General features: G+C 36.8%; 11 protein-coding genes and 3 non-coding genes across 14 annotated transcripts; 5 read left to right on the top strand and 9 right to left on the bottom strand.

The window, feature by feature from the left end:
* Nucleotides 1-284: 284 nt before the first annotated feature.
* gldi-6 (Ubiquitin-like domain-containing protein) lies at nt 285-5750 on the bottom strand. The gene is made up of 4 exons (NM_001393039.1): nt 5660-5750; nt 1196-1284; nt 493-1149; nt 285-447 (listed from the first exon to the last, which is right to left on the bottom strand). Exons 2-3 carry the CDS (start codon nt 1274-1276, stop codon nt 805-807), a joined length of 426 nt encoding a protein of 141 aa, NP_001379680.1. The 5' UTR covers nt 1277-1284; nt 5660-5750; the 3' UTR covers nt 285-447; nt 493-804.
* Nucleotides 1639-2515, bottom strand: C16C8.14 (Ubiquitin-like domain-containing protein). The gene is made up of 3 exons (NM_062144.6): nt 2427-2515; nt 1840-2380; nt 1639-1792 (listed from the first exon to the last, which is right to left on the bottom strand). Exons 1-3 carry the CDS (start codon nt 2505-2507, stop codon nt 1713-1715), a joined length of 702 nt encoding a protein of 233 aa, NP_494545.1. The 5' UTR covers nt 2508-2515; the 3' UTR covers nt 1639-1712.
* C16C8.25 (DUF4200 domain-containing protein) lies at nt 2831-3467 on the bottom strand (the record flags this gene model as incomplete). Its single annotated transcript, NM_001377760.1, has 3 exons — nt 2831-2899; nt 2992-3339; nt 3387-3467. 3 exons carry the CDS (start codon nt 3465-3467, stop codon nt 2831-2833), a joined length of 498 nt encoding a protein of 165 aa, NP_001364524.1.
* On the bottom strand, nt 3958-4491 carry C16C8.21 (Ubiquitin-like domain-containing protein; the record flags this gene model as incomplete). Its single annotated transcript, NM_001267148.3, has 2 exons — nt 3958-4025; nt 4074-4491. The coding sequence occupies 2 exons, from the start codon at nt 4489-4491 to the stop codon at nt 3958-3960; spliced, it is 486 nt and encodes a 161-aa protein (NP_001254077.1).
* C16C8.20 (Ubiquitin-like domain-containing protein) lies at nt 4529-5750 on the bottom strand. Its single transcript, NM_001267147.2, has 3 exons — nt 5660-5750; nt 4825-5080; nt 4529-4777 (listed from the first exon to the last, which is right to left on the bottom strand). The coding sequence occupies exons 1-3, from the start codon at nt 5738-5740 to the stop codon at nt 4677-4679; spliced, it is 438 nt and encodes a 145-aa protein (NP_001254076.1). The 5' UTR covers nt 5741-5750; the 3' UTR covers nt 4529-4676.
* A 204-nt stretch (nt 5751-5954) lies between these two features.
* C16C8.16 (Ubiquitin-like domain-containing protein) lies at nt 5955-6941 on the bottom strand. The gene is made up of 3 exons (NM_062143.5): nt 6847-6941; nt 6156-6798; nt 5955-6109 (listed from the first exon to the last, which is right to left on the bottom strand). The coding sequence occupies exons 1-3, from the start codon at nt 6925-6927 to the stop codon at nt 6030-6032; spliced, it is 804 nt and encodes a 267-aa protein (NP_494544.2). The 5' UTR covers nt 6928-6941; the 3' UTR covers nt 5955-6029.
* A 370-nt stretch (nt 6942-7311) lies between these two features.
* Nucleotides 7312-8028, top strand: C16C8.5 (Ubiquitin-like domain-containing protein). The gene is made up of 3 exons (NM_062142.3): nt 7312-7386; nt 7437-7776; nt 7821-8028. The coding sequence occupies exons 1-3, from the start codon at nt 7333-7335 to the stop codon at nt 7967-7969; spliced, it is 543 nt and encodes a 180-aa protein (NP_494543.1). The 5' UTR covers nt 7312-7332; the 3' UTR covers nt 7970-8028.
* Nucleotides 8029-8316: 288 nt separating this feature from the next.
* On the top strand, nt 8317-9209 carry C16C8.4 (Ubiquitin-like domain-containing protein). Its single transcript, NM_062141.2, has 3 exons — nt 8317-8412; nt 8461-8974; nt 9029-9209. The coding sequence occupies exons 1-3, from the start codon at nt 8332-8334 to the stop codon at nt 9112-9114; spliced, it is 681 nt and encodes a 226-aa protein (NP_494542.1). The 5' UTR covers nt 8317-8331; the 3' UTR covers nt 9115-9209.
* Nucleotides 9210-9442: 233 nt separating this feature from the next.
* C16C8.22 (PLAT domain-containing protein) lies at nt 9443-10242 on the top strand. The gene is made up of 3 exons (NM_001267146.2): nt 9443-9642; nt 9878-10029; nt 10079-10242. Exons 1-3 carry the CDS (start codon nt 9459-9461, stop codon nt 10205-10207), a joined length of 465 nt encoding a protein of 154 aa, NP_001254075.1. The 5' UTR covers nt 9443-9458; the 3' UTR covers nt 10208-10242.
* Nucleotides 10200-11020, bottom strand: C16C8.27 (DUF281 domain-containing protein). Its single transcript, NM_001377759.2, has 4 exons — nt 10645-11020; nt 10513-10600; nt 10342-10469; nt 10200-10294 (listed from the first exon to the last, which is right to left on the bottom strand). The coding sequence occupies exons 1-4, from the start codon at nt 10983-10985 to the stop codon at nt 10252-10254; spliced, it is 600 nt and encodes a 199-aa protein (NP_001364526.1). The 5' UTR covers nt 10986-11020; the 3' UTR covers nt 10200-10251.
* Nucleotides 11021-11112: 92 nt separating this feature from the next.
* C16C8.17 (DUF281 domain-containing protein) lies at nt 11113-11870 on the bottom strand (the record flags this gene model as incomplete). The annotated part of the gene is made up of 3 exons (NM_001377758.1): nt 11113-11451; nt 11497-11657; nt 11711-11870. 3 exons carry the CDS (start codon nt 11868-11870, stop codon nt 11326-11328), a joined length of 447 nt encoding a protein of 148 aa, NP_001364704.1. The 3' UTR covers nt 11113-11325.
* A 1360-nt stretch (nt 11871-13230) lies between these two features.
* C16C8.t1 lies at nt 13231-13303 on the top strand. Its single transcript has one exon. It is a non-coding gene; the product is annotated as a tRNA-Lys (tRNA).
* A 101-nt stretch (nt 13304-13404) lies between these two features.
* On the bottom strand, nt 13405-13491 carry C16C8.24. Its single transcript, NR_050963.1, has one exon. It is a non-coding gene; the product is annotated as an Unclassified non-coding RNA C16C8.24 (non-coding RNA).
* Nucleotides 13407-13478, top strand: C16C8.t2. Its single transcript has one exon. It is a non-coding gene; the product is annotated as a tRNA-Thr (tRNA).
* Nucleotides 13492-14621: the final 1130 nt, after the last annotated feature.

The raw sequence follows: 14621 nt of genomic DNA, 5'->3' as shown, positions 1-14621 counted from the left end.
TTTCGTTAATTTCCATAATTTTTCAAGTAAATTCGAAAAAAAACTCGCAAAATAATTGGAAATTCTCAAAAAACTCGACAAGAACCAAAAAACAAGAAAAATTTTCAGATAATTTTTCACAGGGAATTACGGTAGGTGGCGGAGTACGTAACGTGTTTGCGGACTATGCACCTGAAAATACGCGCATAAAAAATTGTTTTTTTTTTGCATTTTTTGTTTTGAACAAATCAAATATCCGAATGATTGTTGAAAACGTTGTTTGCGATAAAAACATCCAAAAAATTGTTGTCAAAAATTATTTATTTACATAATGGCAGATGGGAACTTTATACATTCTTTTAGAGAAAAAGTCGATAAAAATTAGAATTTAAGGGGAGAAAAGACCGAGTGTTGAGCCTTCTTGAATGTTGTAGTAGGCGAGAGTGTGGTCGTCTTCGAGAACTTTATCTGAAATGCAAATTTCATTTTACAGCTATTTTGCAACCAAGCAACCACGAAGCACCATTCTGAACGAGCTGATATCTACGTTTGCAAGTGAATTGATGGTCAGTTTGACTTGTCGAATTGTGTCCGATCCGCGCACCCAAAGATTTCGATAGTTTCCAGACGCTAATGTGCCATGCGAATCGGACCAGTAAACAAAAATATAAAAAAATGAGACATTCTTTGCCAATTCTCCAGTTTCAATTGGGACGTCATGCACAGCTGATCTTTGCATAATCTTCATCATCATTTGATTTTGACCTTCCTGAATTTTCAACATCATTTCCAGATTTTTATCCGAATTCCTGATAAGAAGATCATTCATCGATTTCTCCTGAGATTCCTTTTCATATCATTAGTCTCATTTTTGACAGTCTTCAATTCCGACATCAAATCTTCGATCAATTTATTTTGAGTTGCCTGGATTTTTTGAAATTCTTGCTTCATCTCGTCGTGATATTCGTCTTGTCTCTTCAAAATCTGAGTCTCTTGTTGCTTTTTCATATCACTAGTTTCTTTTTTGACAGACTCCAAATCCAATATCAAATGTTCAATGAATTTGTTTTGATTTTCCTGGGTTTTTTGAAATCCGTGTTGTTTCTTTAAAATTTTCTGGCACATTTCCAGGGTGTTCTTGTGCAGTTTATCTTCCACGTAGCCTGGTTTCTGGAAACAATTTGATTTTTTTCAACTTTAAATATGAAAATCTCACCTCTCTGAACTCATTTTGTATCTTGGAAGTTTCAACGCGAAGTTTTTGAAATTCAGTCATCAAACTGCTTGGCTCCGACATTTTGAAATCTGAAAAAAAATTATTAAGGCATCGTTGTAATTTTTGCAAATAAAACCACACTTTTTTAATTAATTTCGTTATTTTTACATAAAAATTTGGAAAAGACACCCGAAAAATAATTGGAAATTCTCAAAAAACTTATCAAAAACAAACAACACTGGGAAAAATGTTCGGACAAATTTTCAAGGGGACTACGGTAGGTGGCAGAGTCCGCAACGTGTTCGCAGACTCTGCACCTGAAAATACGCGCATAAAAAATTGTTTTTTTTTGTTGCAAATTAAAATAGGGAGTTTTTGATCGAATAAAATATTTGAATGACTGAAAATAACTATTAAAAATAAATTTTAAAAAACGATGATACGTTGTTCGTATTTATTTTAAGAAATGGGGAACTTTAGACAACATCTTGAACAAAAGTCGATAAAACATTATGATTTAATGAAAGAATACGCAAATTGTTGAGCCTTCTCGAATGTTGTAGTGGGCGAGAGTGTGGTCGTCTTCGAGAAATTTATCTGAAATGTAAATTTTATTTTAAAAAGCTACTTCGAGAAAAACCGACCATCACAGAACGTTCTGAACGAGATGGTATCTATTCCTGCAAGTGAATTGATGCGCGGTTTTATCTGTCGAATTGTATCCGATCCGCACACCCGAAGCTTCCCATGGTTCCCAGGAACTACTGGGCCACGCGAGTCGGTCCAGATGACCAAAATCTCAAAAAATGGGCCATTCTTTGCCGATTTTTCAGTTTCAATTGGGACGTCTTGCACAGCTGATCCTTCCTGCATCTTCATAATCATCAGATCCTGACTTTTTTGAATTTTCAGCATCATTTCCAGATTTTTATCCGAAATCTTGGCAACAAGATCATTCCACAAATTTGCCTGAGACTCCTGTTGCTTCGTTGCTTCATGCAGGTCACTTATTTGATTTTCGGTCTCATTTAGCTTTGATTTGGCAGTCTTCAATTCCGACATCAAATTTTCGATAAACGCGTTTTGATTTTCCTGGGATTTTTGAGATTTGCCTTGTTTCTTTAAAATCTGTTGGCAAATTTCCTGAGTGTTCTTGTGCAGTTTATCTTCCACGTAGCCTGGTTTCTGGAAACAATTTGATTTTTTAAAGTTTTAATTCTGATATTCTCACCTCTTTGAATTCATTTTGTATTTTGGAAGTTTCAACGCGTAGTTTTTGAAATTCAGACATCAAATCTCTTGGGTCCGACATTTTTAAATCTGAAAAAAAGCCATTTTAATAAAGTTTTCGTGTTTGAGGTTTAAGAGCTCATTCGGTGTAATTTTTGAAAATAAAACCGCATTTTTAGTTAATTTCTATATTTTTAAATAAAAATTCTGGAAAGACACTTGAAAAAGCATTGGAAAATTTTCAAAAAACTGAACAAGAACCAAAAACAAATTTTCAAGGGAACTACGGTAGGTGGCGGAGTACGCAACGTGTTTGCGGACTTTGCGCTTCAAATTACGCGCAAAAAATGTGTTTTTTTGCAAATTACATAAAATAGGGATTTTTTTGAGAAAATGGGAAAAAACCTACTTTTTTGTTGAATTCGGCACCGTTTTGTGCTGTTGGACGCGTTTCCGTTGCGGTTTTGTGATATTCTGCAACAAAAAATATATTTTTATCGATAAAAATGAGAAAAAACGAGAAAAAACGAAGATAAATGAGCTTAGCAGCCAAATTAAAAATGTACAGTTTCTCCTTGCTGATTCATCATCATCATCTGATCCTGACGTTTATGAATTATCCATATCGATTCTAGAATCAGTTCCAAATTTTCATCCGAATTCTTGGCAAGAAGACCATTTATTTGATTTTTCGTCACATTCAGCTCGGCTTTGACAGTCTTCAATTCCGACATCAAATTTTCGATCAATTTGTTCTGCTTTTCCTGGATTTTTTGAAATTCTTGCTTGATTTTGTAGTTATGTTTGAAAAATTCTTGCTTCATCTCATCTTGAAATTGGTCTTGTTTTTTCAAAATTTTTTGGCTCATTTCCAGAGTCTCTTTGATCAGCTTATGATCCGCAGAGCTGGGTATCTGGAAGAAAACTGATTTTTAATTATTTGTGAGTTCGAAAACTAAACCTCTTTGAACTCATTCTGAATCTTGGAAGCTTCAACGCGAAGTTTTCGAAATTCAGACATCAAATCGCTTGGCCCCGACATTTTGAAATCTGAAAAAAAAAACATTTTGAAAGGTTTTCGTGTTAAACCGCTTAACAAAGCTGATTCTAGACAATTTTTGCAAATAAAACCACATTTTTTAGTTAATTTCGATATTTTTAAGGGAAAATACGGAAAAGAAACTCGAAAAATCATTGGAACTTTTCAAAAAAAAAAACTGAACAAGAACCAAGAAAACCGGAAAAGATGTTCAGGCAAATTTTCATTGGAAACTACGGTAGGTGGCGGAGTACGCAACGTGTTTGCAGACTTTGCACTTAAAATTACGCGCAAAAATTTTTTTAAAAAAGTTTTTTTGCAGTTTTGAATTTTGATCAAGGAAATATCCAAATGATTGCAAAAATAATTTTAAATAATTAAATATGTGAAAATCGAAAAATATGTTTTAATTTTTTCAATCGGCAAATAAAGTGAGGGAGCTATAAATTATTCACAAGAAAAAATCGATAAAATTCAAAAAATTATAGCGGAATCAGGTCAAGTGTTGAGCCTTCTTGAATTTGTAATAAGCGATAGTTTGGTGGTCTTCGAGAAGTGTATCTGAAAGTATAATTAAAAAATTATGAAGAAAGGGGGATTTAAACTAACAAACAAAGAACAATCTGTACAATTCGGTTCTCAGTTTTATTGGACTGGACTGCATAATAAGTGCCTTGATCCGCACTTTAAGATCACGAATCGTATGCGCATCGAACACGAGATGATTGTACTTTCTTCCATATACGGATGCATTAGGACCTCCATGCAAATGTACAGTAATCTTGAAAAATGGTTTTTTATTATCCAATTTTTTATCTTCAATTGGGGCTTCCAGCGGTGTTTTCACAGGTGCAACTGATTCTTCGATCTTCTTCGCAAATTCTCCTTCCTGAATCTTCATCTGATCTTGACTTTTCTGAATTTTCAGTATCATTTCCAGATTGTTATCCGAAATCTTGGTAGGAAGACCATTTATTTGATTTTTCGTCTCAATCAGCTCTGTTTTGACAGTTTTCAATTCCGACATCAAATTTTCGAACAATTTGTTTTGATTTTCTTGGATTTTCACAATTATTTATTCGCAAACTGCCGGGAACTTTAGTATCGGCAATAATTTAAAAAAATCGATAAAAAATTATGAGCTGGAGAATTCCATGAACTTGAGGATTCTGAAACAAAAAAAGATTCATTAATTGTCATTAACGGTGAAATTCAAGTTGAAAATGAGCAAAAATGGAGAATTATGAGAATACGCGAATTGTTGTACGAAATGTTGTAGTGAGCGAGAGTGTGGTCGTCTTCGAGAATTTTATCTGAGATGCAAATTTTATTTTAAAAAGCAATTTCGAAAACAACCGACCATCACAGTACGAGCTGAACGAGCCGATGTCTATTCCTACAAGTGAATTGATGCGCAGTTTGATTTGTCGAATTGTGTTCGATTCGTACACTGGTAGTTTCCTGCGGTTTTCAGACACGAATATGCCACCCGGAATGGACCAGGAAACAAAAATCTTAAACATTGAGTCATTCTTTGCCAATTCTCCAGATTCAATTGGGACGTCTTTCACAGCAGCTCCTTCTTGAATCTTCATCATAATCCGATCTTGACCTTCCTGAATTTTCAGCATCATTTTCAGATTATTATTCGAATTCTTGGTTAGAAGATCATTCATCGATTGTGCCTGAGACTCCTGTTGCTTTGTTGCATTATGCAGGTCACTTATTTGATTTTTAGTCTCATTCAGCTCTGTTTTGAGAGTTTTCAATTCCGACATCAACTTTTCGATCAATTTGTTTTCATTTTCCTGGATTTTCAGAAATTCTTGCCTAATCTCATCTTGAAATTCGTCTTGTTCCTTCAAAATCTGAGTCTCTTGTTGCTTTTTCATATCACTAGTCTCATTTTTGACCATCTCCAAATCCAATATCAAATTTTCGATCACCCTGTTTTGATTTTTCTGGGTTTTTTGACAATCGTGTTTTTTCAAAATCTTTTTTTTCACTCGGGAATCGTTCGCCCACTATGGGGGAGTCTGCGCAAGGACAAGCAAGGACAAGGACAACATTCTAATGGAATGGAAACAACTGCCCGACTGCACCAATTCTAGTTCAAGCGAACAATGATAACTTTTGTATTCTGTATTCCTTCACGTCTCCCAGCGAGCGTAATAAATTATTATTATTATTCTCACCTCTGTGAATTCATTGTATATCTTGGAAGTTTCAACGCGAAGTTTTTGGAATTGAGACATCAAACTGCTTGTCTCCGACATTTTTAAATCTGAAAAAAAAAAGCTTTTTGATAATTTTTGAAATGCAAAGAAGTTCCTAGTTAACTTTTCTAATTTCCCAGGTAAATTCGAGAAAAAACTCTCTAAAAACTGAACAAGAACCGAAAACCAAGAAAGTTGCTTTTATTTTTGAGTAAATCAAATATCCAAATGATTGCAGAATCATTTTTAAAAAAAATCTGTGAAAAGCGAACAATTTTAGTTAACAATTATTTATTCGCAAAATAACAATATCTTGAAAAAAGTGAATGAAAATTAGAATAATTATGATTCAACGAGAGTATAGCCAAATTAATGCGCCTTCTTGAATGTTGTAGTAGGCGAGAGAGTGGTGGTCTTCGAGAAGTTTTCCTGAAATTCGAATTTTATTTTTAAATCTACTTTGAAACCAACCAACCACGAAGCACCATTCTGAACGAGCTGATGTCTACTTTTGCAAGTGAATTGATGCGAAGTTTGATGTGTCGAATTGTATCCGATCCGCACACGCGAAGTTTCCAGTGGTTTTCAGACGCGAATATGCCACACGATTCGGTCCAGATAACCAAAATCTCAAAAAATGGGTCAATTTTTGTCAATTCTACAGTTCCAAGTGGGACGTCTTGCACAGCTGATCCTTCCATAATCTTCATCATAATCTGATCTTGACTTTTCTGAAATTTCAATATCGATTCTAAAATCAGTTTCAAGTTTTTATCCGAATTGTCGATCAATTTTTCCTGAGACTCTTGTTGCTTTTTCGTCTCATTCAGCTCTGCTTTGACAGTCTTCAATTCCGAATTCAAATTTTCGATCGATTTGTTTTGATTTTCCTGGACTTGCTGAAATTCGTCTTGTTTTTTAAAAATCTTCTGGATTATTTCGAGAATCTCAAGAAGATCCTTAATTGATGTCGCCTGTTTCAGTTCTTTTTTCACAGATTTCAACTCCGACATCACGTTCTGCTGAATTTGCTTCATCTCATCGTTGAATTCGAATTGTTTTTCCAAAAGCTTCTCGCTTATGTCCAGAGTCTCTTTGAACAGCGTATAGCTGGGTTTCTGGAAGAAAATTGATGTTCTTATAATGTGTAAGCTCGAAAACTAAACCTCTTTAAACTCATTCTGTATCTTGGAAGCTTCAACGCGAAGTTTTTGAAATTTAGACACCAAATTGCTCGGCTCCGACATTTTGGAATCTGAAAAAAAACATTTTTTGAGATATTGGTGTTTTAGCGGTTACAACAGCATGCTTGCGAATAAAACCACATTTTCTGGCGTAATTAGATATTTTCTAGAACAATTCGGAAAATAAACTCCAAAAATCTCAAGAAAACTGAACAAAATTGAAAAACTGAAAGGAAAAATGTTCACGAACGAAATTTTCGAAGAAACTACGGTAGACGAGGAAGTACGCAGAGTGTTTACGGACTTTGCATTGCAAATGACGCGCATTGCTCATATTAAAAATTTTTTTTTTTTTTTTTTAATTTCAAATCTCTTCTCATTACAGTCTAATGCTTACAAACTGATTTTCAATGCCAGAAAAACGCGAAATGCTTTGAAATATAATATTTTCAGAATTGTTCGCGAAAAATGGACAACTCGAATAATGTGATGTCGAAATTGCAGAAACTTCGACTTGAATCGGTTGGGAAAAAAAGTATATTAAAACATTAAATAAAAATATTTTTTTCCAGAAATTTCCGAACGGCTCCACACTCGTCGAAAATCAATTGCTCTTGGATGTCAAATCGCTTTGCGCAGAACTACTCGAAGAACAGAAGTCGCTAAAGAAGAGACTTCAAAAAGTTGAAGAAAATCAAAAAATTGAGAACGCAAAGATCAAGGAGGAGCTGGAAAATCTGAAGAATGGCGGAAACCGAGTTGCGGACAATTCACTTTTTGAAATTTTCGTGTTCGATGATTACAAGTACCACGCTGTCGAAGTACGAAATTCTTATTTGATTCGTTATGTAAGAGTGAAGGTGGCGAATCTGCTCAACAACGATTTGGTTGAAAGTTTTAATCTGTATTATGGTTTGTTAAAACCAATTTTCATCACAATTTTTAAAACTTTTCAGGTGGTCAGAAGCTTCAGGACAATCGCTCGATTGGATCTTACAATATTGATCAGTCTCGAGAAATTTATCTAAAAAAAAAAAAAAAATTATCTACCCTGCTCTTGAACGTTACTATGATTATTAATTTGTTACCTGCCAATTTGATATAATTTGTTAATCTTATTTTTGTAATAAATTTTTTTTTTGAATATAAACTGGATATGGATTTTTCTATTTTGAATATGAGCATCGTATGGAGAATCAGTTATAAGACAGTTCGAATATTTTTCAGAAAACTTTGAAAACATTTTTCGGGTGATTTTTACAGTTAACTACTGTAGATGATGAAGTACGCAAGGTGTTTGCGGACTTTGCATTACTAATAACGAGCATTGTTTTTCATGATAATTCGTTGAAAAAGAAAAACAACGCGTTGTTTTCTTTCCATTTCTCTGGGTTTTTCAGTATTTAAATTTTAATTTTCAAGTTTTAAAAACTAAATGAATCTTATTTTTAGACTTGCCCACGAAAAATGAGTAACTCGAAGGATTTGATGTCGGAATTCGAGAAACTTCGACAGGAAACTTCCAAAATTCAATATTCCCTCATCCAGGTTAGTTATTATTGATTATTACTTTTAAAATTAATTTATATTTTCCAGAAACTTCCATCCGAGCCGTCCAGCTTCGTGGAAAATCAGCTGCTCCTGGAAACTCAAACACTTTGTGGACAACTTCTGAAAAATCAAGAAGAACAAAATATTCTCAATGAGAAGCTGAGAAATGAGCAGAAAATTATCAAATTGAAGCATAACACAGAGATGAAATCGATGCGAGACAAATTGGAGACACTTACAACTGCCCAGGCGGCGCAAAAATTGGATTTTGAGCGACATTTCGAAATGATGAGACAATCCCATTCGGCGAAAATTGTGAAAATGGAAAGAGATTTGAGAAATATGAAATACGATTTGCATTCGTTGAGAAGTGATATGGATAGTCGGAAAAACTGCGAAAATCGTGCTGCTCCGAAACCAGAATTTCAAATTTTTGTGAAGGTTCTGGGAGTGAGCTACGCTTTCAAAATTCACCGAGAAGATACAGTTTTCGATATAAAAAATGATATTGAACATCGTCATGACATTCCCCAACATTCATATTGGCTTAGTTTCAGTGGTTGGTTAAAATAGATTTTTAGTTAAAAATTGATTTTAAAAAAAAAATTTTCAGGAAAAAGATTGGAGGATCATTGTTCAATCGGCGACTACAATATTCAAAAATCTTCTACAATTACAATGTACTTCCGTTCTGGATGATCATCTCATCGATTTATTTTTTAATTGTGATTTTTACCCGAAAAATGCCCCAATAACATGTTGTTTAATAGTGTGAAATAAAGTTTTACTGTTTCCGTCGAATATTTTTTCTCCGATTTCAATTGAAAATGTGTTTAGGAATTCCAAAAATCCGGAAAAATACAAAAAAACATAAAAATTACAAAAAAAACTTTTACTGGATTACGGTACTTGCGTGCTTAATAATACGTTATCTCTGGCGTTCTTTTTTATTTTTAAATCAAGCTTTTCTTATTATTCTCTGGTAAAATAAAAAATTTTTTTCAACTCAAAAACGTGAATAAATTCATTTCCTAAAAATCACAATGCTTTGTTTCATCGTACTTCTCGTTCTCGGAATCAGATGCTCCGCCAATTTTCATGTTCCGAGCTTCATTATTCCGCACCCAAGTCCCGTTTTGATCGTAGAGAAGCAGATCACCTCTCTTGAAACAGCAGTGAGCTCCGGTGATAAGAAAACCCTTCTCAAAATATTTGATGTCACAAAAGGTTCGTTAGAAGTAGAAAAGTCTCACTAGAATTGGTAAAGAAGGTGAAGAAATGCTTTATTGTGAATCTTTCGGGCAATTTTTCATGGTTTTTCTGCCGGTTTGATGAATAAATTGATGAAAACAAGCCTTAGCATAAGAATAAGCCTAAGCCTAATCCTATGCATAATCTTAAGCCTAAACTTAAGCCTGAGTCTAATCCTAAGCCTAAGCTGAAGCTTAAGATAAAATTCCAGGTGATGATCCGTACGCTGACAAACTTATCGAATCTAGCAAGACAATCAAAATTACGGTAACAAGTGCTCGATACGTGTCCTACAACCGAATTGAGGCGGAATTGCAAATCTCTGGATCGAAATCTAGAAATGGAAAGTGGTATTTGAATAAGGTGAGTTGGTAATCTGCAATATCTAGCCCTAAAATGTTCATGATTCCAGAGTTTTCTCAGTCCGACTAGCTGGAAAATCGACGGGATTCAACGGAAAAAGTCTCAAAATTCTACGTGGCAATGGTGTTATATTGGCCTGTTCAAATGTTTTATAGATGTCGTTTCTGAAATAAACTGACTCTCGGTTTATTAAATTTCAAAATGCAAAGTGTATTTTAGTCCTCATTCGCAATCGTACGAGCAGACCAGCTTGACCACGTTCACACTGAAAATTGAAGTTAATTGGGCTCCAGGCTCACAAGCCTAACTTACACTGTGTCCGCTAGAGCTGGATTTTCTTGATCTAGCCATGTACCATCATCTTGGCACGACAAAGAACTTTCAGCTCCGTTAGCATTCCAGCTTCCCACTGGGACTGTTGCTCCAGCTGAGGTTTCTGCCTGAAAGTACAGGCTTCAGAACTCTTACAGTTGGTTAACTCACGTGAATTTGAAAATTTGAGCACATGGTTCCGGGGTTGGCCTCGCAAGTGGCTTGTCGCTTAGAACAACCATCATTCAGATCACTTTCACTGAAAAAATAAGCACGACTTGAGGTTCATAATTAGGAACTTACATGTAAAAGCTGATCCTTGGATCTTCTGGATCCTCCAAGCTAATCATAGGACAGGATTGACAGGGATCTTCTGGTTGATCAGTTTCTTCTAGCTCCTGGGAAACTTCATGCTCTTCTAGGGCTTCAGGAACATCTGGAACTTCTGGTTCTTCTAGAACTCGAACCTCTTCTAGCTCTCTTGAAACTCCTGCGCGGTCAGATTCTTCAGACTCTTCTGGATTCTCCCCAGGATCCCCAGGGAGTATTTCAGCAATATCGGAATTTTCCAGAGGGTTTTTATTTATGAAGGCCTCGATTTTGGAAATGGCACCAAATAGTATGAAAAGTGTCAACCAATTCATTTTTTTTGAACAAAAATACAAGAAGAAAATGGTATAAATTCCTACTTGTTGGCTTTTCCGGAAAGATTTTTCTATTGTAGCTACAAAAATTTACATAACAATAGCGAAAAAAAACTTTGTCTACTCCTTTGTGTCACAATCTTTTATTCATTTTAACTGCTATTAACACGTGGTGTCAGAGCGTCCCATATTTGATTGATCTACGTAGATTTTCGAAAAATGCGGGAGGAGAGACTGTCTGCTGACGTCACATTTTTTGGACGAAAAATTCCCGTATTGTAGATCAAAAAGTTATGGGTCAGCCTGACAACACGTGTGTCCCAAAAATAATTTAAAAAAATCAGAGCCCAGCGACAAACTCCACGAAACATTTGAAAATCCCAATATGGCACCGATCGGAGGTGACTCTTGGAGACTTGACCTGTTGGATTCCTGTGATTCTCCACCCCGTCGGGCTCGCCGAGTTCTGAAATAACGGAATTCGTTCTCAACCTGAAAACTGCCTGCTCACTGCAGGAAGGGCCCATTGAGCGGAATTATCGCCCCTGGAGCTGTCCACCCAAAAAATCAAGTCTGCATTGATGTCATTAGCAGCGGTGTGTTCGACGTTGTAGACGTTGATGTTGACCATTTTGGCAGCTTCGATCAGTTTTCCAATGTACTCATTGTCTTCTAGAATACGTACAGTAACCTGTATCACAGTAATGTACAGTATTCTGGCTTACCTCCCGTTGTCTCGAAAAGCTTCAGAAGCACCTGGGTGTCGTGCTTCGCCACTGCAGCTTGAAAAGCAGCGACTTGATTTTGCACCACAAGCCGTGGAGTCGGAATAATCGCCAATGAAATTTTCAAGAAAACTGCCAGGAGGAGGTGTAGAAGGAGCATGATAGGAAAACTGAGAAAAATTAGAAATGCCAAATTATATAGAGGAGGCCTAATCGAATTATTGGGACAATTCGACACCTGGTGGAGGGTTCGTCGAAAAATCTGAACGTAGGCACGTAGGCACGTAGGCACGTAGGCACGTAGGGAGGAATTTTTGTGATTTTTCAAGTTTTTCAGAAATTTTCAAATTTGTTTTTTGACTTTTTTTTTGGATACTTTCAAACATTTTCAGCAAGTTTTTAATTTTTTCAGATTAAAAAAAAAATTTCTGGCAGGTATTTTTTGACTTTTAAAATTAATTTAAAACAATTTCGGTCAGTAACCAAAAACCAAGAAGCCTCCCCAGACAACTAGGCGTCTTCTATGATAAGCTATCACGAAGACTATGCTTCATTGTTATCAGAAAATAGTAATTGATTGCATAATCAGTTATATTAATGCTACAAACAAGAACGTTTCCGCTTGACTTGACAGCTTTGTCGCCCCGCCGAGGAATTTCAAAAATGCGGAGGTGTGCTAAAACTGTTATAACTTTGGAACTAGATGCGGCACAGAGATTTTAAATATGTTTTCTGAAAGAAGAGGATTTGTATATTCATTTGGTAAATTTTCAAATAAATCGATCAATTATTTCCAGAGATATTGTAGTTTGTAGTTTGAAAATGGCATTTTTTTAGTAATGACTTTAGTACAGGCACATAAAAACTGAAAAAATTAACATCGTCTTCAAAACCCCATTCTCAAAGATTTCCTTTGTCATGCGTCAAATTGTGATAAGCAGCCGACACCCTGCGGGCCCGCGCACCCCTGCCAATTTAAACGGTTGAAATTCATTATATGATCAAACTTGGAATGTCCTCATCCTTCCTCTTCATCTCTACGTCTCTCATCTCTTATCACAAAATCCACCTTGTTCCGCAAGTTTTTTTTGTTGCTGTATCTATATAAAGTGTTACGCAACATCTCTAGGCTTCATTTAACTATACTCGTTTTTATCAGATTTCAGATCTACATGTCATATATCTACAACAAATCTACAACTTGTAATACAATAGCATAACAGCAAGAAAAAGAAAAGACCCCCGTTCCACTTGGTGGAACTTACTGTACTTTTTTCGCGCGCGCGACCCCCCTAAAAGCGTATCAATCATTTACGCAGTCACACCAGCAATGTTTGTTTCTGTCTTCGTATCACTTTCCTTATCAGTTATCACGTAGTTTTCGGCTTACCTCCCTTTGATAGCCGAAGAACGCACTCTTTTTTTTGTTTGCAGGAGAAAGTGTAACAGTGATGAGACGACCCCCCCCCCCCCCGGGCGCCCCTGCCTTCTTCAATGCCAACCGGTCAACCACTTGCCGGGCCCGGTTAGCTCAGTCGGTAGAGCACCAGACTCTTAATCTGGTTGTCGCGGGTTCGAGCCCCGCATTGGGCTGATGTTTTTGCAGTTTGTAACAAATTGAAACTACCAAATTGATTTAGAAATCATTGGGTTTTCCGAATAGTTTTTAGATATACCGCTGGGAGGTCTCAACATCGCCTCATTGGCTCAGTGGCAGAGCGTCTGTCTAGTAAACAGAAGGTCGCTGGTTCGATTCCAGCATGAGGCACCGAAACCTTTTGCTGCATTCCCCAATTCTCGACATTTTGTTTTATAATTAAAAGGCGACCGGTGCTTACGTAAAATTCAGGTTTCCCGGCTTTTTCATCGCTTCTCGCTCGATGCATAAATTAAAAATAAAACGTCAATGCCGATTAGATAATATCATATCACTTTTGGGGGAGAAATACGTGAATTTTATGTAAATCTTGATATTACACACACGCCGATCTCGGCTGAATATTTGCGACGGTTAATTAGTGGGTTACACAATGGTTTTTGGTTAGGGGAACTGATTTTTTTTGCCGAGAGAGATCATAGGCTAGAAGAATGGTAGGAATTTTTTGAGTCATAGTAAGATTCTTGTTTTTAAGGAGCGGTCGACATAAACCATGTCGCATCCACCAGGTGTCGGGCGCTCGGAGGCAGCCGACGTTGGAGGGGTTCATGTCCCTTAAAGTGTCGGCCGCTCCTGAAACCCCGCGAATTGGCCTCTTCATGTCACCATCAAGTTTGTTCCAATTCCCCATTTGATCCTTTTCGTCACGGCCTTTGTTCCGTAGCCTCATCCGTTCATCATTATCCCCCTCCTCCGCCCTTATCCAAAAGTCGCCACCCTGTCCTTCCTCGCGCCGCCGACGCCGTCGTAATATGATTATCATCGTTAGTTGCTTTTTTATGATGATGATTATTATATTATCGGATCAAATTGACATCAAATGGAGTCCATCAAAAGAGTGAGGGGGGTTCGGGGGCGAAAGTGAAACACCCCAGGAGAAAACGGGGGGTGATGAAAGAGAAATGGATTATATGGGCGGAAAAGAAAATGGCATCTGATGAGTAGCCCCATGTGATTGACCACGAGAAGTTCTGGGTTTCTGGAAAAGTTATTTGACATCAGCACAGGAACTGTGAAGTCTGGGTGACCTATGGACGGATGCCAGGCCAATAGGATAATCTATAGGCCCAGGACAGGAGGAGGCCCAGGGCATAGGACAAGGCCATGGGCCCAAGGACAAGACAAGGCCCCGGCTAGAACAAGGACCCGGTCCACTACAAGACAAGGCTCAGGACAGGACGAGACTAGGACCTAGAACAGGATGAGGTCCAGGACAGAACAAGACCCAGGACAGAACAAGGCCAGGGCCTAGGG

Source organism: Caenorhabditis elegans, chromosome II, assembly GCF_000002985.6.
Source record: "Caenorhabditis elegans chromosome II".
NCBI classification, from domain to species: Eukaryota; Metazoa; Nematoda; class Chromadorea; order Rhabditida; family Rhabditidae; genus Caenorhabditis; species Caenorhabditis elegans.
This window is presented reverse-complemented; position numbering and strand designations above follow the sequence as displayed.